The sequence below is a fragment of the Loxodonta africana genome, chromosome 3 (assembly GCF_030014295.1).
Source record: "Loxodonta africana isolate mLoxAfr1 chromosome 3, mLoxAfr1.hap2, whole genome shotgun sequence".
NCBI lineage: Eukaryota > Metazoa > Chordata > Mammalia > Proboscidea > Elephantidae > Loxodonta > Loxodonta africana.
In genome coordinates this window covers 206,816,080-206,838,823 of record NC_087344.1, presented here as the reverse complement: position 1 = coordinate 206,838,823, position 22,744 = coordinate 206,816,080, and the positions used below count along the sequence as shown (strand labels likewise).

Below are 22,744 nucleotides of genomic sequence, written 5' to 3'. Positions count from 1 at the left end.
GGCTTCTGGAATGGCTTTAGTTCTGGGTTAACAGAGCATCTGGGGGCCATGACTTAGGGATTCCTCCAGTCTCAGTCAGACCATTAAGTCTGGTCTTTTTATGTAAACTTGAGTTCTGCTCCGTACTTTTCTCCCGCTCCATCACAGACTGTCTGTTGTGTTCCGTGTCAGGGTGGTCATTGGTGGTAGCCAGGCACCATTTAGTTCTTCTGGTCTCAGGCTGATGGAGTACTCTGGTTTATATCTCTTGGGCTCATATTTTCCTTTGGTATTCTTCATTCTTTACTCCAAGTGGGTTGGAACCAATTGATGCATCTTAGATAGCCTCTCACAAGCTTTTAGACCCTAGACGCCACTCTCCAAAGTGGGATGCAGAACATTTTCTTAATAAACTTTGTTACGCCATTTGACCTAGATGTGTCCCCCAAAACCATGGCCTTGAGACCCCAGCTCCTGCTACTCTGTCCCTCAAAGTGATTGTTTGTATTCAGGAAACTTCTTAGCTTTTGATTTAATCCAATTGTGCTGACTTCCCCTGTAGTGTGTGCTGTCCTTCCCTTTAGCTAAGATGATTCTTGTCTACTATCTAGTTAGCAAATTCCCCTTTCCCTCCCTCCCCACCTTCGTAACCATCAAAGAATGCTTTCTTCTGTGTTTAAGCCTTTTCTTGACTTCTTATAATAAACCCACTGCCCACTGCCATTGAGTCGACCCTATAGGACAGAGTAGAACTTATAATAGTGGTCCCATATATATTATAATAGAACTTACAATCAAAATATATTATAATAGAACTTACAATAGTGGTCCCATATATTTGTCCTTTTGCGACTGTCTAATTTCACTTAGCATAATGCCTTCCAGATTCATCCATGTTGTGAGGTGTTTCACGGATTATCATTGTTCTTTGTTGTTGTGTAGTATTCCATTGTGTGTACATTCCATAATTTGTTTATCCATTCATCTGTTGATGGGCACCTAGGTTGTTTCCATGTTTTTTGCTATTGTGAACAGTGCCGTAGTGAACATGGATGTGCATGTGTTCGTGTGCCAGCTCTTATTTCTCTAGGATGTATTCCAAGGAGTGGGATTGCTGGATCGTGTGGTGCTTGTATTTCTAGGTATTTAAGGAAGTGCCAAATCTTTTACCAAAGTGGTTGTACCATTTTACATTCCCACCAGCAGTGTATAAGTGTTCAGTCTCTCCACAACCTCGCCAACATTTATTATTTTGTGTTTTTTGGATTAATGCTAGCCTTGTTGGGGTGAGATGGTAGCTCATTGTATTTTTAGCTTTTAATTTTGAGATAATTGTAGACTTTGAAAAAATTTAGTAAGTAGGACAAAGAATTCCCATGTAAATTTTACTAAAATTCCCCATGTTAGCAGTTGATCTAACAACAGTATAATTATCAAAATCAGGACAGTAACAATGAAACGATACATTTGTCTTTTTTCCAGTACAGGATCCAATCCAGAATCATACATTGCATTTAGATGTCATGTCTTCTTTTAATGTAGAACAGTTCCTTAGTTTTTCTTTGTGTTTTATGACCCTGACAGTTATAGAATGCTACTCAATTTGGGTTTGTCTGTTGTTTCTTTGTAACTGAATTCATGTTAGACATATTTGGCAAGCATGCCACAGAAATGATGCTGTATTCCTCTCCGTGCATCACACCAGGAGGCCTGTGAAGTCAGTTTGTACTGTTATTGGTGCTGTTAACTTTGATCACTTGATTAAGGTGATGTCTGCTAAGTTTCTACAATCTGAAATTATCTTTTCCCTTGTAATAAGTATATATTTTGGAGGCCTGGTGGCACAATGGTTTACAGCTCAACTGCTAAGCAAAAGGTTAGCAGTTCGAATTCACCAGCTGCTCCTTGGAAACCCTGTAGGGAAGTTCCTGTACTGTCCTGTAGGGTCACTATGAGCTTGAATTGACTCAGCAGCAATGGTGTTTTGTTGTTGTTGTTGTTTTTTGTTTAAGTATTAGGTATTCTCACAAACTGTTTTAGCATCTGTTTATGATTCTTGCCTGAAACAGTTATTTCTGCAGTATTTGCCAAATGGTGATTTTTTTGCTTTTCTCATTCTTTCTACATTTATTAATTGAAACTCTGTAAAAAAGATCTATCCCTTACCCCCACTTATGTATTTATTCAATTATTTTATCAGTATGGACTGATGGGTTATTATTCTGTGGGTTATAAATTCATTATTATCATTATGTTGTTGCTGAGATTAACCCAGACTTGGCCATTGGGAGTCCCTTCAAGCTGACTTCTCTGTCCTTTGACATGTCCCCATCATTGTTTTAGTGTTGTTTACTTTCTGGCACAGCATGTTCCAGGCTTACTTGTACTTTACTTGCTCCAGCCCTGGAATCATGTATGTGTATTTGTAATTTATGTAATGCTATTGGACATAAATCCTGTTCTCTACCATTTTTCTAGGTTCTTATACATTTTTACTCTTCCATTCATAGTGGATATCCAAGTTTTCTCCAACTCTGCTACTACTACTAATATTGCAGTGAAGATCCTTGTTGTCTTGCTCTGAAGCTGTCTGAGAACTTTGGGGTGTATTTCCAGGACCAGAATTACTAGGTCATAAAATGTGCATATACTTAATTGTTGCCATCTGCAGAAGTTGCTCAGTGCATTAGGGTTCCTGTATCTCCATGTTCCTATCGATACCGAGCCTTATGCAGCTTTCTCTTTTTTACCAAGTAGTTGTGAAGTAGCCATATTTCAGTTACCATAGCTGTGATTGCAGGTAATTTCAAGCATCTCTTTTCAGTGAATAGTGCTGGGATAAATGGATGTCTATATGCAGAAAAAAAAAAAAGAAGAATTTTGGTCCATGCCTTAAAACATATACAAAAATCAACTCAAGTGGATCATAAATCTAAATGTAAAACTGAAAGTATAAAACTTCTAGAAAAAAATCTTTGTGACTTTGGGCTGGGCAAAGATGTCAGAGTACAGTGCATAAAAGAGAAAACTGAATTGTCTTGGCTATTGTGAATAATGCTGTAACGAACATTCGAAGTACAAGTATCTGTTTCCATTCCTGCTTTCACTTCTTGTGGAATTGCTTTATCATATGATAATTTTATGTTTAACTTTTTGAGGAACCACCAGACTACAACAGCTGTACCATTTCATAGTCCCACCAGCGACGGATAAAGGTTCCAGTTTCTCCACATCCTTGCCAACATCTGTTGGTTTTCATTTCTTTAATCATAGCCATCTTAGTCGGTGTGAACTGGTATCTCATTATGGTTTTGGATTGCATTTCCCTAATGCAGAATGAAATTGAGCATCTTTTCATGTGCTTGTTGGCTGTATTTCTTCTTTGGTGAACTCTGTCTTCAAGCTCTTTGCCCATTTTTTGATTGGGTTGGTTTTTGTTGTTGTTGGTAAGTTGTAGGAGTTCTTTATTCAGAACATTAAACCCTTCTTGGATATATGAGTCCCCCAGATTTTCTCCCAATCTGTAGGTTGTCTCTTCACTTTGTTGATAAAGCCCTTTGAGAAACAAAAGTTTTTAATTTTGGTGAAGTCCCATTTGTCTGTTGGTGCCGTATATAAGAATCCATTGTTAAGAAAAGGTCCTGAAACATTACTTCTGTGTTTTATTCTAAGAGTTTTATGGTTTTAGTTCTTAAATTTAGATCTTTGGTCCATTTTGAGCTAGTTTCATATATAGTGGGAGGCATGGGTATAGGTTTATTCTTTTGATTGTGGAAATCCAGTTGTCCCCAGCATCATGTATTAAAGAGACTATTCTTTCCCCATTGGGTGGACTTAGCAACCTTGCTGAAAATCAGCTGACTCAACTTTATTCCATTGGTCTATATATCATTATAGTAGTACCAGACTGTTTTAATTACCATAGCTTTATAATATGTTTTCAAATTGGGAAGTGTGAGTCCTCCCATTTTGTTGTCCTTTTTCTAGATTACTTTGGCTGTTCAGGCCCCCTTGAGGTTCCATGTCAGTTTGAGATTGAGCTTTTCCTTTACTGCAAAGAAGGCTGTTGGAATTTTGATGAGTGTTGCATTGAATTTAAGATGTTAGTGTTGGCATATTAACAATATTAAGTCTTCTGATCCATGAGGACAAATGTCATTCCATTTATTTAGCTCTTCTTTTTCAATAATGTTTTGTAGTTTTCAGTATACAAGTCTTTCACTTTCCTGGTTAAATTTATTCCCAGGTATTTTATTCTTTCAGCTGCTATTGTAAGGAATTGTTCCCTTAATTGCCTTTTTCAAGTGCTCATTGTGTGTGAGGTATGGGAACAGGTTTATTCTTTTGATTGTGGAAATCCAGTTGTCCCAGTAACATTTATTAACCAGCCACTTTACTGAGTTCATTTATTAACTTCAATTGCTTTCTTGTGGATTCCTTGGGGTCTTCTGTATATATAGCATCATGTCATATGTAAAAAAGGGATAGTTTTGCTTTTTCCCAAATTGTATACCTTTTTTAAAAATCTGTTTAGCCTAATTGCTTTAGCTAAAACTTCCTGTATAATATTAGGAACAGGCATCTTAGTCTTGTTCCTGTTCTTTTTGTGTGTGTGTGTGTGTGTGTGTGTGTGTGTGTGTGTAGTAGAGAAATCTTGGGGTTTTTTTGTTTTTGTGATTCAGGCAAAAGTTTACAGAGCAAATTAGTTTCTCACTCATAAATTTATACACAAATTGTTTCATGGCATTGTCTGCAGTTCCTCATTGTGTCAGCATTCTCCTCCTTTCCTTTTCCATCACGGGTTCACCATGTCCATTCGTCCAGTTTTCCTGCCTCTTCCTGCCTTCTCGTCTTTGTTCCTGGGCAGGTGTTGCCCATTTGATCTAGTACACTTGATTGATCTAAGAAGCATGTCCCTCACATGTGTTTCTAATTGTTTGAGTTGTAGAGTTAATGTTTTGATTTTTGTCCTTTTTTGATGTGGGAAACCTGGTGGCATAGATGTTAAGTGCTCCGGCTGCTAACCAAAAGGTCAGCCATTTGAATCTGCCAGGCACTCCTTGGAAACTCTGTGGGGCAGCTCTACTCTGTCCTATAGGGTCAGTATGAGTCGGAATTGACTCGACAGCAGCGGGTTTTGTTGTTTTTTTTTGTTTTTTTTGATGTGTGCATATATTGCTATAAATTGACCTCTGAGCATTGCTTTTGCTGTGTCCCAAAGGTTTTGGTATGTTGTGTTTTTGTTGTCATTTGATTCTGGGAATTTTTTAATTTCATCTATTACCCAGTTATTTAGTTCCCATTTATAGATTTTTTTCCTTGCTCTTCCTGTTATTGATTTCTGCTTCTATAGCATTGTGGTCAGAGAAGATGCTTTGTATTATTTGAGCGTTTTTGAATTTGTCGAGACTTGCTTTGTGACCTAAAATGTGGTCTGTTCTGGAGAATGGTCCATGAGCACTGAAGAAGAATGTGTACTTTGGCGCTGTTGAGTGAAGTGCTCTGTATATGTCAAGTTGGTTGATTGTGTTGTTTAGATCTTCTGTGACTTTGTTGAGTTTATTTCTAGTTGTTCTGTTCTTCAGTGAGAGTGGTGTGTTAAAAAGTCTCCTAGTATTATTGTGGAATTCTCTTTTTCTTTTCAGTGCTGTTAGAGTTTTATGTATTTTGGAGTGCTGTGGTTGGGTGCATGTGTATTTATTATGTTATATCCTCTTGGTGGATTGACCCCTTAATCATCATATAATGTCCTTACTTGTCTTTTGTAGTGGATTTTGCTTTAAATCTATTTTATCAGAGATTAATATCGCCACTCCTCTTTTTTTGGTGATTATATCCTTGGTATATCTTTTTCCATCCTTTAAGTTTTAGTTTATTTATATCTTTGTGTCTAAGGTGTGTCCCTTGCAGACAGCATATTGATGGGTTGTGTTTTTTAACTTATTCTGCCACTCTCCGTCTCTTTACTGCTGAATTTAGGCCATTTACATGACTTGTGATTATCAATAGATATGAGTTTATTGCTGTTGTTTTCTTATGATTTTTGTTTTGTTCTTTTTTTTTTTTTTTTTTTTTTTGTGGTGCTGACTTTCTTCGTTCCAATTAATTTTCTGTGCTGTTTTTTTTTGTTCGTTCTTTCAGTTGTGGCTTGTCTTTTCATTTCCTGTGTCATTTTTGGAAACGCTGGTGGCATAGTGGCTGAGTGCTACGGCCGCTCACCAAAAGGTCAGCAGTTCAAATCCACCAGGCACTCCTTGGAAACTCTATGGGGCAGTTCTACTCTGTCCTACAGGGTCACTATAAGTCAGAATCGACTCAACGGCAATGGGTTTGGTTTTGGGTTTATGTCATTTTTGGTTTTGTGTGAGCTGAATCTTTATGATTTTCTTCTTTTATATTTTGATGAGTAGGTTTGTTGACTTTCTTTGTGGTTACCCTGAAATGTACCTTTATCTTCCAAAGTTTAAAGCAGTAATTTATTTCTTGATACTGCCTTCATTTTCTCTCCATATGGAAGTTCTAAACCTATACTTTTATATTACACCGTTTATGTTTTAAAGTGGTCATCAGTTACAGATTAATGTCTCTGCTTCCCTGTTTTCCATCTTTAAGCTTTATTTTTGAGAGCTCTTTGGGTTGATACCTGTCTGTTGTTGTCATGTGTTTTAATCTCAACTTGTTGTCTGGTGTTTTATTGGTTTTCTGTCTGAATGACTGTAATATTTTTTGTAAAGTTGGTCTGTTTTTTACAAATTCCTTTAATTTCTGTTTATCTGGAAATGTCCTAATTTCACCATCATATTTGAGGGATAATTTTGCTGGATATAGAATTCTTGGTTGGCAGTTTTTTTCTTTCAGGGTTTCATATATATTATCCTATTGCCTTCTTGCTTGCATGGTTTCTGCCAAGTAATCATAGTTTAGTCTTATCGATGCCCCTTTGTAGGTGATCTTTTGTTTTTCCCAAGCTGCTTTCAGGATTCTTTGTCTTTGGTTTCAGATCATTTTGATTATGATGTGTCTCGGTGTTCTCTTGGAATATATTCCATATGGGGTTCATTGTGCTTCTTGTATGGTTATCTCCTCATCTTTCATATTAGGGAAGTTTTCTGTAAACACATCTGCAACAATTCTCTCTGCTTTTTTGTTGGCTTCTCCTCTTCTGAGATTCTGATCACATGTAAGTTATTCCTCTTAATGGTGTCCCACATAACTCTTAGGCTTTCCATATAACTCTTAGGCTTTCTTCATTCTTTTTTTTTTTTTTTTTTATTCCTCAAACAGGTTAGTGTCAAGGGATTGGTATTCTAGTCTGCTGAAGCTGCCTTCCATGGTTTCAATTCTACTCCTATGACTATCCATTGAGTTGCCAGTTTCTGCAATTTTATTGTTAAGCCTGTGGATTTCTAATTGCTGCTTCTGTATCATTTTCAATTGTCTATTTCTTTTGTCATTTCATTCTCATATAGTTTTCCTGAATTCTTCTAGTGTTTTGTCTGTGCATTTCTTGGCTTTGTCTGTGTTCTCTATGGTTCTGTCTGTGTTTTCCTTGATTCCTTTGAGGACCCTATACATAAGCCCTTTGAATTCCTTATCAGGAAACTCCATTACCTTTTCTTCCTCAGGGAAGCTTTTTGGTTCTTTATTGTGGTCGTTTGCTGGGGCCATCTTGCCCTGCTTATTTAGATGGTTTGCTAATGTCTGTTGTCTCCAGGACATTAAGAGGTTATTGTATTTATTTTTTATTTGTATAATTGTTTGCTGGGTCCTTTTTTGTTTTGTTTTGGGGATTTCTGGCAGGTGTGGCTGGAGTGATGCTCTGGTTGCTGGTCTGGCTGTACTAGAGCCCTCCCTACCTGTCTTCGGGCACATGGAGTGGCGGATAGGTGTGAGAGCTCTGATCTGTTTACTGATCTTGCAGGGCAGCTGAAGGTGGGTTGGTTGGGCTTTGGCCTCCATCTGGTTCAGTGGCTCAGGAGCAGAGAATGATGCTGTCCGTGCAGCTGGAGCAGCCAGTGTGAGGGAGTGGTAAGCGAGTTGGGTTGTACCCCTCTCCTTGCTGGTTGCAAGTGGTAGAGGGGGGTGAGTGGTAGAGGTGGGGTGGCGGAGGATGTTCACGCAGTTACTTTACCTCCACCTCCTCCTGGGCAGGGGAGGGAGGAAGGGCAGCAGGTGGATGTTGGCTCAGTTTCACTGCAGATGTCTGTTGGTGGGGAGAGGAAGGTACGATCTCAATGACTATTTTTCTGCCCTGGCTGGGCAAGAGGAGGGAGGAAAGGGTCTTGGGGAAGTGCATGTAGTGGTAGCTCCTCTGCCTCTCACTGGGTGGGACAAGGGGTGGAGTCGCTTGTGAATGCCAGCACAATGCTAACGCCTCATGTCAGGTGGAGGGAGGGGGAATGCTCACAGAGGTGCTTCCTCAAGTCAGGCAAGGGGAGGAAGGAGCTGTGGTGGAATGTGCGCACAGTCAAAGTTCCTCTGCCCCTAGCTGTTAAGGGAGAGGGTTGGGCCTGGTGGATATGTACAGAAATGCTGCCTCGTGCTGAATGGGGGGAGGGAGGAAGGGGTTATGAGGGGATGCACGCACAGCCATGGCTCTTCTATCCCATGCTGGGCGGGTTGTGAGGGATGGAGTCATGCCTGGCGGATGCACTCAGAAGTGCTGCGTCATGCTAGATGGGGGGAAGGAGGAGGGAGTGGTGGGCAAGCTTTCTCACTATCCTGCTGTTGCTGCCCTCCACCAGGCCCTTGGGGATGGAGTAGGTGGTAGGCGGGCACATGCACAGGGGTGCACCTAGTCTCGCTCATCAGGTGGGCAAGGGGCTGTAGTGGATGAGGCTTGGTGGGGTGGAGGGAAGAGGATAGGCTCATGTTAGAGTCCCCCAGCTGGGCAAGGCTGTTAGGGTAGGGGGCCCTTGGCCACCTTGGATCAGGAGGATGGCGTATGGAGAGCGTGTTCCTCCAGCTAGGGTACATGGGTGCCAGGGCACTTTGCGTCCACTGCAGCCACCGAATGGGACCTGTCCTCTCTCAAGTGCGAGGAGGGGCGCCACCTGGGGACCAGTTGGATGGGAGAGCTTCCGCCGACACTCCGCAAGCCCACTGCCTCATGTGTGCACTCACCCTCTAAGGTCAAGGGCTGCTGCTGCTGAGTATCTCCAGTTTGGACCTGGCACCCTCCCTGTCTCATTTTCCTCATGTCTATAGAGGTTCTCTGTACCTTTTGGGAAAGTCATAAAGCTGCCTTGCTGTTTTCTTCACCCAAGGCCACTGTTGGCTTTGTCCTAAATTAGCTGCAGTGGGCTGGGAAAGCTGGCTGAGCTCCACCGTTGGACGTTAACTCCTTTTTTGCTACTTTCCCTACTTTCCACTTGGTATTCGGTTCAGTCCTTAGACCTTTTTTTTTTTTTTTTTTATGTTCGGGCTTCCTGGATTGTTACCTGCTTCATTTTTGCTTGTTTGTTTTCAGTCTTTGGTGCAGGGCGACGTTGTGGTGTGTGTGTCTAAGCTGCCGTCTTGGCTCTACTTCCTTTTTCCTGATCTTAAGGGAAAAGCTCTCAGTCCTTCTCCACAAAGTGATGTTACCAAAAAAAAAAAATCAAACCCATTGCCGTCGATTCCAACTCATAGTGACCCTATAGGATGTTAGCTGTGGGTTTTTCATAAATGCCCTTTAGAAAGATATTTTTAATGGATATCTTTTCATTGGTGATAGTCTAGGATTGAAGAGATGGCCAGTTGTAGGTGTTTGCCTATGTATGTAACACACTGAGTTCCATCATAACATGCTACCAAATAGAACTTTTAAGACTTCCTTGGTACTGAGCCTACTTTATATCCAGAAACATTCTGCAGAAAAATGTCAACATATCTTTGTGCAGAATGCTTTGCTTTAAAAACACTAATTTGCTGAGGTGACTGTGTTACGTACAGGTGGTCATATCCTGATTTATACACGTAGAGCCCGTATTGACTTCAGAAGTAGTTCATTAACTCCCATTATATAATTCTGCATGTTAACAGTGAATGGCAAAAACTGAAGAGAGTAGTTTGAACCCAGCCCCAGGTTCTTGAAGTTGTCTGTGTGTGTTTTAATTTCTGGTCAGAATTCACTATATTTATTTATTAAGAGTTCCCTGTTAGTAAATATCTTTTAGGAACTTCAATGGTAACATGTTTTTTTCCAGATTATTTTACTAGAATTCATGATGTAGTTGTAAATGTATGCATGCACACACAACACAAAGAAAAATAATACTTATCCCTTTCTGACAGGATCAGCGGCAAACTGAAGCCATCCATCAGCTACAGGCACAGCTGGCCAACATGACACAGCTTGTTTCAAACTTGTCAACAACTGTAGCAGGGTTAAAACGTGAGGTAATTGTCATTATTAATATTGCAAGACACAGAGCAAGGATGGAGATTGTCATAAATGCAGGCTTGTTAAGAACATGGTAACGAACTTTAACCAAACAAAAGTCTCATTATTGAGAACTTCAGAACATCTGAATGTAGCATTTCTAAGTTTTGGAAATATATATATTATTGTAATGTTATACGGCATTCATAAATTAAAAAACCAAACCAAACCCAATGCCATCGAGTTGATTACGACTCATAGCAACCATATAGGACAGAGTAGAACTGCGCCAAAGGGTTTACAAGGAGCAGCTGGTAGATTCGAGCTGCATACCTCTTGGTTAGCAGCCGAGCTCTTAACCACTGCGCCACCAGAGCTCATAAATTAGGTCTTACCAAAGTACGGGTATAAAGCTGTTCCAGTGGGCTTTTTGCAAACCATTGAGAGTAGCAATAAATATTTCATTGTCAGTTCCAAAAGGCTTCCCATTAAGCTGCTTAACAAAGCAAAAAAATTCATTGATTTAACAAATGTTTATTGACCAGCCAATATATGTGAGGCATTAGCTATAGAGTCATACGTAGGGAAAACAGCAGTGAATAGTCCCTGGCTTCACAGAGTTGACACTCTGGGGGAGGGAGAGAATATATAAGGTAAGTATATAAATGGTGGTAATTTTTCCTAGTGGTAAGTGCAGTGAAGGCCCATGGGGTAGAGGATGAAGTGTGTGTGTGTGCATGTGCTTGTGTGTGTGTGAGATAAGAGAAGCTGCCTTAGCCAGGGTGATCTAGAAGGCTTATCTGAGGAGGTGGTACTAGACCTGAGTGCTCAAGAGGAGTTAGCAGACACACAGCCTGAGGTGATAGCAAACTTGTAAGAGAGCAGAGAGCCAGAGAAGAGAAGTAGTGTGATGTGTTTGAGAGCAGAAAGAAGCCAGTGTGACTGGCGCAGAGTAAATGAAAGAAGTGAGCGTGGGCGTTGAGTTTAGGCACATTGGTGGGGACCCAGAAGTGTAGGGCTTTGTAAGTAATTGAGAGTTTGAATTTTATTGAAGTCATTGGAGGATATTAAGTTAAGAAGTGATACAAATTATCTCACTGACACTGAAAAGCTTTGAGAAACTCCCCTCTTGCTGCTCTGTGGAGGATGGGCAGTTGAGGAAGACCGAGAATGAAGCAGGAAGGAAGCCAATTAGGAGGCAGTTGCAGCAGCCTGGATGAGGTGATGTTGGCTTAGACTAGCAGTGAGGAAGGGTGTGAAGTTGCTGGGAGGTATTTAAGAGGTAGAAAGACAAACCTTGCTGATAGAGCGAGTGTATGGGGATGAGGAATTAAGGGTGACTCCCAGGGGTTGGCTTAAATAACTGGGTGAGCGGTAGTGCGGTTTTGAAAGGTAGGAACAACTGAGTTGAGAACAGGGGTTTTTTTCCTTGACGAGGAGACAGGAAAGACAAAGCAGATGTGACTAAATGTTAACAATTGGTTTATCTACGTGAAAAACACGAATATGTTCACTGTACCAGTTTTAGAACTTTTTCATGGGTTTGAAATTCTTCAAAATAAAAACTGAAGGAAAAAAAGAAAAGCACTTTGCTTTAATAGTACATTTTCAGAGTATGCCCTGCATTTACGGTTTTGAAGTACATTGAAAAAAAATGTTTAAAATGATTTGTCCTTCGTCTGTTAGATCCCCCTGTATTTGTTCCCAACCCCAGGTCTCAGACCGCCAAAGCTATCTTGTCATGTCTTTGGTTCTCTGTGTTGTCTTGGGACTGATGCTGTGTATGCAGCGTTGTCGAAGCCCTTCTCAATGTGATGGAGATTACATTTGCAAACCTCCAAAAAATAATCCGTACCCGAGCCCTAAAAGGTAACCAGCGTTGTATTTCACAATTTTCTGTTTTTACTGTGCTTTTTATATTTTAGAGAAATTTTGAGCAAATAAAGCAATACTGAGGTAATTCCTTTCCCCATAATTATCTTGAAATCAAAATGTTAGAAATATTAAAAACCTCCTTGGGGCCAGTGAAAGAGTGCCTGGGTGGTTCTGTAGACTGTGGTAGTGAAAACACTAATAATAGTAAGGGCATGAAAACCCTTGAAATGTTTTGGTTAAGATGCTGAGATGTGGGATTTAGAGGAGGGGAGTACGTATTTTAACAGTACTGTTTAGAGACTGATTCTTAAATGCTTTCTTACATGTATTAGCTGTAGCTGGAGTGTCAGCTAAGAGATTGGGCCTTTATGGTGTCTACAGTTCTCAATCGCCTCCATCCACCCTGAACTACAGAGTAAATTTTATGTAGTTTACTCATTGTGTCCAATGTTGATTTTTCTTAATGTTCTAGGTGTTTCTCTTCCTATGATGATATGAATTTGAAAAGAAGAACTTCATTCCCACTCATTAGATCCAAGTCTCTACAGTTAACTGGCAAAGAAGGTAGATTTTATGGATATGTAATATAGTCAACCTGAATTTAGCTTTCTTCTGGCTTAAGTATAGCATCAGTGTTGAGTTCAAGACCGTCTGCTCCATAATAATGGACATAAGTAACATTTCTGTTTATGCTATTTCAAAACCACTTTATCATTTTCACATTTTATATCTGTCTTTGTTCCTAAAAGTTCAGAGGGCGGGAAGGGGTTTCATTAATGTAATTAGCCATGAGTAGCTTTCTTTGCACATGCTCCTGTTTAGAAGTATTTCTTTTTAGAAAGGGATGTTTGAGAAAGTTCAACAGATATGGAAAACCTGAGTGTGCTCCCATAGCTCCTGTGCTTATCTGCCTCCTCTTCCTATGAAGGTAGGACTCTTTTTGTCTCCAGTTCAGGACTGTGGGGCACTTTCTGAACAAAAATCTCCTCCTCTTTTTTGGTAGCCTTAGAGCCCATACTTACGTTCCCTTGACTAACAGTAATTATTTAAGTTTAAATGGATGGATGTGTGTTGAGCAGCTCTTCTCCTATTTCAGTACCTTTATAAATCGTGCTTATTAAGAAACATAACAATTTGCCTTCATAGCAATATTAAATAATCAAACAAATTACATATTTCATTTAGGAGTGCTTTCTCAATAATCGTTGGCTTTCCTCCCTTTTTTAGTAACTGAGCAGCACGTTTCATTCTGTTAGATCATTGCTGAGCTTCGGTGATTTCCTGATACCGCAGACTTAACCCTTATGTGTGAGTTTACTCAGGGCTCATAAAACTATCCCTCCTTGCTGCTTTTGTTCGTTTCGATTGCTGTCCCTTTTTATAAGTGAAATTTGTAACTGAAGTATAACATACATTCAAGAAAGTGTAATTACCATATTTAAAGTTCACTAAATTTTCACAAACTGAGCAAACTTGTATAACCAACACCCAGAACATTATCCAGCACCCCATAAGCTTCTTGTGTTCTTTAAGTTACTACCCATCCCCTCCTCCCAGAGTAGCCACTATTTTGATTTCTAACTATTGATCGTGAGATTCACTATGCCATTAAGTATAATTCTGGTTTATTTATTTTCATTCCTGTATAGTATTCCATTATAATAAAGATACTACCTATTATTCACATTTGGATTATTTCCAGTTAGGCCATTTTTAGTTGCAGTGAACACATGTACGCATTTCTGTTGGGTATATGCCCAGAAATGGGATTGCTGGACCATAAAGTATGTGTGTATTTCAACTTTAGATATTGCCACACGGTTTTCCAGATTGTAATATGAAGTTATATTCCCATCAGCCGCGTTTGAAGGTTCCGTGTGCTCCACGTCCTGATTAGCATTTAGTATTGTTGGTCCTTTAGCCATTATGGTGGATATGCATGCATTCCTGATTTCAGCTGTATATGTGCAATTAAGGAATATGTTAGAGATGCTTATCTCGCTCAGCATTTTTAGCCTGATTTTAAATTAACTGAAATCCTGGCTGTTTTACTATTTTCTTTATCTAACCCTTCAAGGGCAAATGCATCTGATGGTAGATGTACTTGTATTTTAAAAGAGCTAGGTCATCTTAGTTCATCTTTACAAGTAGAGAAACTTAAGTGCACTAGGCAGGTGTCTTAGTCATCCAGTGCCACCATAACAGAAATACCACAAGTGGATGGCTTCAACAAAGAGTTGTTTGTTCTTTCACAGCCAGTAGGCTAGAAGTCTGAATTCAGGTCACTGGCTCCAGGGGAAGGCTTTCTCTCTCTGTCGGCTCTGAAGGAACGTTTGATGCATCAGTCTTCTCTCGGCCTGGGTGCATCTCAGCACAGGAATCTCAGGTCCAAAGGATGCACTCTACTCCCAGTGCTGCTTGGTGGTATGAGGTCCCTGTGCCTCCCTACTCGCTTCTCTCCCTTACATCTCAAAAGAGATTGGCCCAAGATACTGCCTAATCTTGTAGACCTCATCAGTATAATTGCGGCTAATCTATCTCATTACATCACAGCGATAGGACCTACAACACGTGGGAAGTCACATCAGAAGATAAAATGGTAGACAGTCATGCAAGGGAATCATGACCTAGCCAAGTTGGCAGATATTTTGAGGGGGACACAATTCAATCCATGGCAGCAGGAGATTGGTTTTAATCCTGATTCTGCTGCTAGTTAATTCATTTCTTTCATTTCCTGTTTGCATTAACCCGTTTCTTACGGCATGTATCAGAGCCCGCCTTGATTTTAGCCATCCTGTACTGGCCTTGTTTTTGCATCTGAGCTCTGCGGCCCCACAGGAGAAAGACCTGGTGATCCGCATTGTAAGGATCACAGCCAAGAAGACCCTGGGGGGCAGTTCTGCTCTGCCTGGGGGTCTCTGTGAGTCAGGGTCAGCTGGACAGCACCCAGCAGCACCAAGCTCTGTGAGAAGGGACCATGGCTTATTTTTATACTAAATTTAGTACTTGCACAAAGTTGACAGTATTAATACAGATTGGACAGATTACATAATCTCTTGCCTGTTTAAAAAAAACCCAAACCCAGCACCGTCAAGTCGATTCCAACTCATAGCGACCCTATAGGACAGAGCAGAACTGCCCCATAGAGTTTCCAAGGAGCGCCTAGCAGGTTCGAACTGCCGACCCTTTGGTTAGCAGCCGTTGCACTTAACCACTACCACCAGGGTTTCGTCTTGCCTGTTAAATGGTACTTAGATGATTGATGTTGTAAATTATTGAACTTATTCGAAGCTTTTTTCTCTTAGTGGCCTTTCTCTCTCTCCTCCCCATGTTTATGCTTTGATCTGCTACACTTTTGTTGCTTGGCCAGGTGTACCAGAACTCGTACCCAGTTGCCGTTGAGGTCAGTCCGGACTCACGGTGACCCCGTGTGTGTCAGATATTTTCTGAAGTAGATCACCAGACCTTTCTTCCAAGGTTCCTCTCAGGGGACTGCAGCCTCTCAATTTTTAGTTAGCATCTGAGCACATGAACCATTTCTACCCAGGGATTCGCAGGGAGGCCAAAATGGTTTTGATCTCTTAAAAATGTTTTTTATTGTGAAATATAAGGGAAATACTAAAAGGTTAATAAAATCAAAACGCACAGCTTTTCAAGTAATCATAAAGTGAATACCTGCGTAATGGCCACTCAGATCAAGAAATAGAACATGATCAGCATTTGTGGTATCCCTTATAATCATCTTCTTGATTGAAGTGTTTAAATTCCTAAATCGTATAATTTAAATTTTGCCAGGTTTGAACTTTTTGATAAATGGAAACCTACCATGTATATTCCTTTTTGTCTCTTTTCATTCAGTATTTTATTTGTCAGATTCATTTTTACATATAGCTGTAGTTCATTTTTAATATTGTATAGTGTTTCAATAATGGACTAAATCACAGTATATTTATCCATTCTACTCTTGTTTACAGTCTGGGGCTATTACAAATCACCGTGGTAACCGTGGTGTAGACATTCCCTGTTTATACACTGGAGCACGGTCATGTCCGTTTCTCTAGCGCTGTTACCTAGATGTAACGCTGCTAGGTTGCAGGCCATGTTTATCTGCAGGTTCTGAGATTGCTTTCCAAAGTGCTTGTGTCCGTTTATGTTTCAGCCAGCCCTGCAGGTTTCCTTTGCTGTACGTTCTTCCCAACGCGGGGAATTATCAGGTTAACAAAACATTTTTAATCTCTTTGCAGATGTAATTTGCAGGTACCTGATTCTTAATGAGATTGAGCATCTTAAGCCTTTTGGTCATTTGACTGTCCTGCGCTTTTTTGGGTTTTTTTGCTGATTCTTCTGTTGGGTTCACTTTTTTTTTCCCAATTATTTATAGTTCTCTTTAAGATTTGGATACTAGTTGTTGGTTGGTTAAACATGTTGCAGATATCTTATTCCACTCTGGGATATGTCTTTTTATTCTCTTTGTAGTTATTGTTAGCTGCCGTGGAGTCAGTTCCAACCCATAGCGACCCCACGCGCAACAGAACGAAACACTGCCTGGTCCGGTACCATCCTCCAAATTGTGGCTGTGCTTAAGCCCATTGTTGCACCCACTGTAGCATTCTAACTCGTTGAGGGTCTTCCTCTTTTTCGCTGACCCTCTATTTTACCAAGCGTGATGTGCCTCTCTAGGGACTGATCCCTCCTGACAACATGTCCAAAGTATGTGAGATGTAGTCTCGCCATCCTTGCTTTTAAGGAGCATTCTGATTGCACTTCTTCCAAGACAGAATTGTTAGTTCTTTTGGCAATCCATGATGTATTCAAGATTCTTCGCCAACACCACAATTCAAAGGTGTCAGTTCTTCTTCAGTTTTCCTTATTCATTGTCCAGCTTTCACATGCATATGATGCAATTGAAAACACCATGGCTTGGGTCAGGCACACCTTAGTCCTCAAGGTGACATCTTTGCTTATCAACACTTTAAAGAGGCCTTTTACAGCTGATTTGCCCAATGCAATGTGTCTTTTGACTTCTTGACTGCTGCTTCCATGGGTGTTGATCATGGATCCAAGTAAAATGAAATCCTTGACAATTTCAATCTTTTCTCCATTTATCATGATGTTGCTCATTGGTCCAGTTGTGAGGATTTTTGTTTTCTTTATGTTGAGGTGTAATCCATACTGAAGGCTGTGGTCTTTGATCATCATCAGTAAGTACTTTAAGTCCTCTTCACTTTTCAGCAAGCAAGGTGGTGTCATCTGCATAACACAGGTTGTTGATGAGTCTTCCTGCAATCCTGATGCCCGTTCTTCTTCATATAGTCCAGCTTCTCGGATGATTTGCTCAGCATACGGATTGAATAGGTATGGTGAAAGGGTACAACCCTGATGCACACCTTTCCTGACTTTAAACCATGCGATATCCCCTTGTTCAGTCAAACAACTGCGTCTTGATCCACGTACATATTCCTTATGAGCACAATTAAGTGTTCCAGAATTCCCGTTCTCCTCAGTGTTATCCATAAACTGTTATGATCCACACAGTCGAATGCCTTAGCATAGTCAGTAAAACACAGGTAAACATCTTTCTGGTATCCTCTGCTTTCAGCCAGGATCCATCTGACATCAGCAATGATATCCCTGGTTCCATGTCCTCTTCTAAATCTGGCTTGAATTTCTGGCAGTTCCCTGTCGATATAGTTACTGCTGCAGCCACTTTTGAATGACCTTCAGCAGAATTTTGGTGGCATGTGATATTAATGATATTGTTCGATTATTTCCACATTTGGTTGGATCACCTTTCTTGGGAATAGTTGTAAATATGGATCTCTTCCAGGCGGTGGGCCAGGTAGCTGTCTTCCAAATTTCTTGGCATGGACGAGTGAGCACTTGCAGTGCTGCCTCTGTTGAAGCATCTCAGTTGGTATTTTTTCTGTTTAGGCGGAGTCTTTTCAAATAAGAGAAGAAGCTCTTAATTTTAATATGATCAAATTGAGCTTTTTATCTCTTTGTTGAACAGAATTTCCTACTCCAAGTTTATGAAATATATTCTTTTATATTTCAAATGCTTCTTTTGCCTTTCATTTTTAGATCTTTAGCCACCTGGAATTCATTTTTTTTGTGTGTGTATGGTGTTAGAGGTTACAATATAAAATTTTATACGGTATTCAGTTGTCTCAGAAAATAACTGAAAAGACTGCCCTTCCCTCATGGCTGTGCAGTGCCACCTCTGTTGTATTAATAAGTGATATACAATAACCAAACCTGTTGCCATCAATTCCAAAAAATAGATACACCCGTTGATCTCTGTATCACTAACATATTGCGTTAATAAGCATAACTTCTAAGTAAGTCTTAGATATCTGCTATATAACAAGTGCTCCCACGTTGTTATTGTTCTTCAAAAGTTTGGGGACCATTATTGGCTCTTTAAATTTCCATGTAAATTTAGAACCATCTGCTAAGTGTTCCATCCGAAAAGTATTAGGCTTTTGTTTGAGATTACATTGACTCTAAAATGAATTTGGAAAGAGCATAGTCTGCGTTCTCCAAAGAGGTCAACTCTTGTTAGCTTTATTCTTAGGATCTGTATTTTTAATACTATTGTAAGTGGTATCTTTTCTGTGTGTGTTTGTTGCTGGTATGTAGGATTATAATCAGTTTTTGTATATTTATTTCACATACAACAACCTTGCTTTACTTGAATAATTCATTGGTAGGGTATTTTGGTTTTTCTGTAAATGCATGCACACCTGAGCGTAAAGACAATTTTGTTTCTTCCTTTCCAGTCTTTATAACTTTTATTTCTTTTGCTTCCCTAACAAATATGGCTAGCATTTTCAGCAGTGTTAATTTAGAAGTGGTTGACAGGCACCTTTGTCTTGTTCCTAATCTGAAAGAAAAAGCTTTCAGCATTTCACTATTGAGTATTATATTTGCCATTAAGTGTTTTGTAGATACCCTTTATCTAGGAAGGTTCCTCCCTGTTCCTGGTTTGCTAATAGTTCCCCTTCCCCATGTGCTTAATTTTGCCAAATATTTTTTTCTGTGCCTTTTTAAGATGATGTTTATTTTTTAATCTGCTGAAATGAATTTCATTAATTATCTAAAGTTAGATCAATATTACATTCTTGAACAAATTGGTCATATGTGTATATTTTATATATATGTATTTTTTATTTTACATAATTTTGTTTGATAATAATTAAGAATTTTACATCTATTCATAAATAAGATTGGCATCTAATTTTTTAATTATCAGACTTGGTTTTGGTATGTAAGGCTTGTAAAACTAGATGGGAATGCTCTTTTTTTTTTTTTTTTTTCCTGTTCTCAGAAAAAGTTTTAAGATCATAATTATTTTTTTTTTGAATCGGTAAAGTCCTGTGAGCCTAGAAGAGTTTTTGGCTCTTAATTTGGGTTGTAGGAACCAGGTTTTTTTGTTTGTTTTTAATTCTAAATTAAAATTTTCCAGGAATTTGTCCATTTTATCTAAATGTTAAAATTTAGTAGCATAAAGGTGTTTGCATATCTTATCTTTTGCCTGATATCTGTCCTTTTTTTCTCCCCTTCCTTGCCCTCAGTAGGAGTTTTGTGGGGAGAGGAGTGGGTAATTCTCTTTTGCTGGCATTAGATTGGAAGCTGTACACTGTTTCTGCTCTTTTACTGGTTACCCTAGAAATTACAGATACTATCAAAGTCTGAAATTAATCATACTTTTACCTCTTCCTGTACAATATGAAGATCTTAAAATAATTTGACTGTCTCCAACATGATTCGTATGTTATTGTTGTTGTGTGTTTTAATCCTGTTGTTTCAGCTTAGCTTTAACTCAACAAGGTATAATTAAGAAGTACCATTGTTATTTTACAATTAATATTAATTAGGATTGACCCACATATCTATGACTTTCTTTGGGCTTCAGCCCCTATTTCTAAGACCTACCATTTGTAATTACTTTCCTTCACCCTGAAATATTCTTTCTTTAATCTTGTTTTGACTTTTTTTGGGCTCTTCAACTCTCTAGTTTGATATATTTTATTAATACAGGTAGTCCTTGATTTACGACGTATTCTAGTTACAATGAACTACACTTACGACCATCATTTTTTTTTGCACATTTTATTGTTAGTAGTATGTACTTAAATATGTACTACATCCAGTGTTGTAGCACATGATTTGCTAATGTCTTCATTCTCATGCAAGCCCCCAAAGACACATAAAGATCAGGTTTATAAAGATACTGATAACTGAAAACTAAACAGAAAAAGTATTCCAATTCTGCTTAAAACAGAATCATTGGAACAGACCCCTGTTGGAAGTCGAGGACAACCCCTACTGGAAAGTGCTCAGCCATTATTTCTTCCCACGTAGTAACTCTACCCCATTCTTTTTGTGGTTCTCCAGTTTAATTAAATGTGTGTTAGTCCTTCTTTATCCTGTCTCCTAGATGCTCCCTCATTTTTCACATTTTGCCTTTCTATGCTGCATTCTGGATGACTTCTTCTGATCTGCCTTATGGGTCACACATTCTTCAGCTGTGTCTATTAAATTCATCTGTTGAGTTTTTAATTTCAGTTATTGTATTTATCCATTTCTAGGGGTTCTTTTTGCATTTTTTAAACATTTTATTGTTGGATGCTATTGAGTCTATCCTGACTCGTAAGTGACCCCAGGTGATAGAGTAAAATTGCCCCATAGGGTTTTCTTGGCTATAGTCTTTATGGGAGCAAATCTCCACCCAGTCATTCTCCTCAGAGTCACTGGGTGGGTCAAACTGGTGACCTTTCAGCACTTAACTACTATGCCACCAGGTCTCCTTACACATCTTATAGATCTCTTGTTTTTCCTGTAGATATTTTCAAGCTTATTTATGTATTTAAACATAATAAGCTTAATGTATAGTAGTCCTCCCTTATCCATGGTTTCATTATCTGCGATTTCAGTTAGCTGTGGCTAACTATGGTCTGAAAATATCTAGGAAAATTCTAGAAATAAACAATTCATAAGTTTTAAATTACGCACGGTTCTGAGTAACATGATGAAATCTCACAACATTCCGCTCCTTCCCCCGGGGATGTGAATCATCCCTCCGTCCAGCGTATCCATGCTATATAAGTTACCTACCTGTCAGTCACTTTTCATTTAAAGGAAGAAGCACTTTATGGCTTCTCTTTGGCATATCGGAATTGCCAGCATCACTGCTCATGCGCTCTTGGGGCCATTATTAACTAAAATAAGGGTAACTTGAACACAAACACTGTGATACTGCAGATAGTCAATCTGATAACCGAGACAGGTACTATGGAGCTACCTTCAGAAGTGGGCATAGTCAGTTTTTATAAAAAGCAACTTGATTGTTTTTTTTATATATATCTCTAATAATATGCTAGAAATGACTGTTTAGAACTTTAGGATATTTTAACATTTTATTATTTTTCTCAACAAGTATCTAGAACATAATGTAAAAAAGCATAGTTGGCTGAGTAGTAGTATTAGTAAATCCCATAGTAGTACTTTTTCACATGTGATTGTATTTTGTCCTTGTAGCGCTAAAGGAGGAGTTGTCATAAAAGCACTTAAAATAATCAAATCTTAGAAACGCAGAGCTAAAACAGATCTAATTTATGCATTATGCCGAAGTGTTCCTCATTATTGGTTGGTCGTGTGTATTGCAAGTTCTAGTGGTTTTCAGATTTTGGAGTTCATAGTTTTGATCGTATGAAGAAACAGGAAAACATGTCTTGGATCTTGTATTGTGTATGTTTCCTCTAACTGGCGTCCGTGCGTGGTCACAGCCACCCGCTGCACATTGTTAATCCTCACTGGTGATGCAGTGCAGTTTGTTGTTTTAGGGGAGATAATTCAGATGATCTGTGGGTTTGGTGTTAGCTTATTCAGTAATGTTGTCAGGTAAGAGGGCAGGGCTAGGCCCAAAGAAGGAGCCTATTCTGTTGGCCGGTAGCCAACTCTTAGTTAAAAGCTTAACAAGGGAGCAGAGAAATTTGAAGATGACCAATTAAGTGTAATATAAGAATGGTACCATTTCTTGCTCTGCTTATTTTGGCTTACTAATTTAAAATGCATAAATATGGTTATCCTGGTATACATATAAATTCATTGGTCCTATTGTGAAAGTAATCCTTAAGGGATAATATTCTGTTTTGTAGTGTTTAATCATAGCATAATCTACTTCCCATTTGACATCTGTGTTTTTTCTTATTTATAGTAAACCCAAATGATTTGTATATCGTAGAACCCCTCAAGTTCTCTCCAGGAAAAAAGGTAATATTTTGTTTTAAGTGTATTTTTCTGTTTTGTGGTAGTACATGAAGAAATAGGTTGAAAGGTTTAGTATAACCCCTAAGCTGTCCTTAAACTTACATTTATTTTCAGTCATAGTAATGGTGTAAATAAACGTTACAGCAGACTACAACCAACAGGCCAAATCTGACTTGTGGCCTGTTTTGTACAGCCTTGGAGCTAAGAAGGGTTTCCACATTTTTGAAGTATTGTAAAATAAAACAAAGAAGGGTA

General features: G+C 39.1%; 1 protein-coding gene across 5 annotated transcripts in view; it reads left to right on the top strand.

The window, feature by feature from the left end:
• Window positions 1–22,744, top strand: part of SUCO (SUN domain containing ossification factor) — a 138,215-nt gene that overhangs the window by 103,513 nt on the left and 11,958 nt on the right. For all 5 annotated transcript variants that reach the window (XM_010594944.3, XM_010594941.3, XM_010594942.3 and 2 more), the window contains 4 exons: window positions 10,255–10,359; window positions 12,057–12,211; window positions 12,690–12,781; window positions 22,437–22,492. In XM_010594944.3, the coding sequence (XP_010593246.1) occupies window positions 10,255–10,359; window positions 12,057–12,211; window positions 12,690–12,781; window positions 22,437–22,492 (408 nt within the window). The remainder of the gene's footprint in view (window positions 1–10,254; window positions 10,360–12,056; window positions 12,212–12,689; window positions 12,782–22,436; window positions 22,493–22,744) is intronic.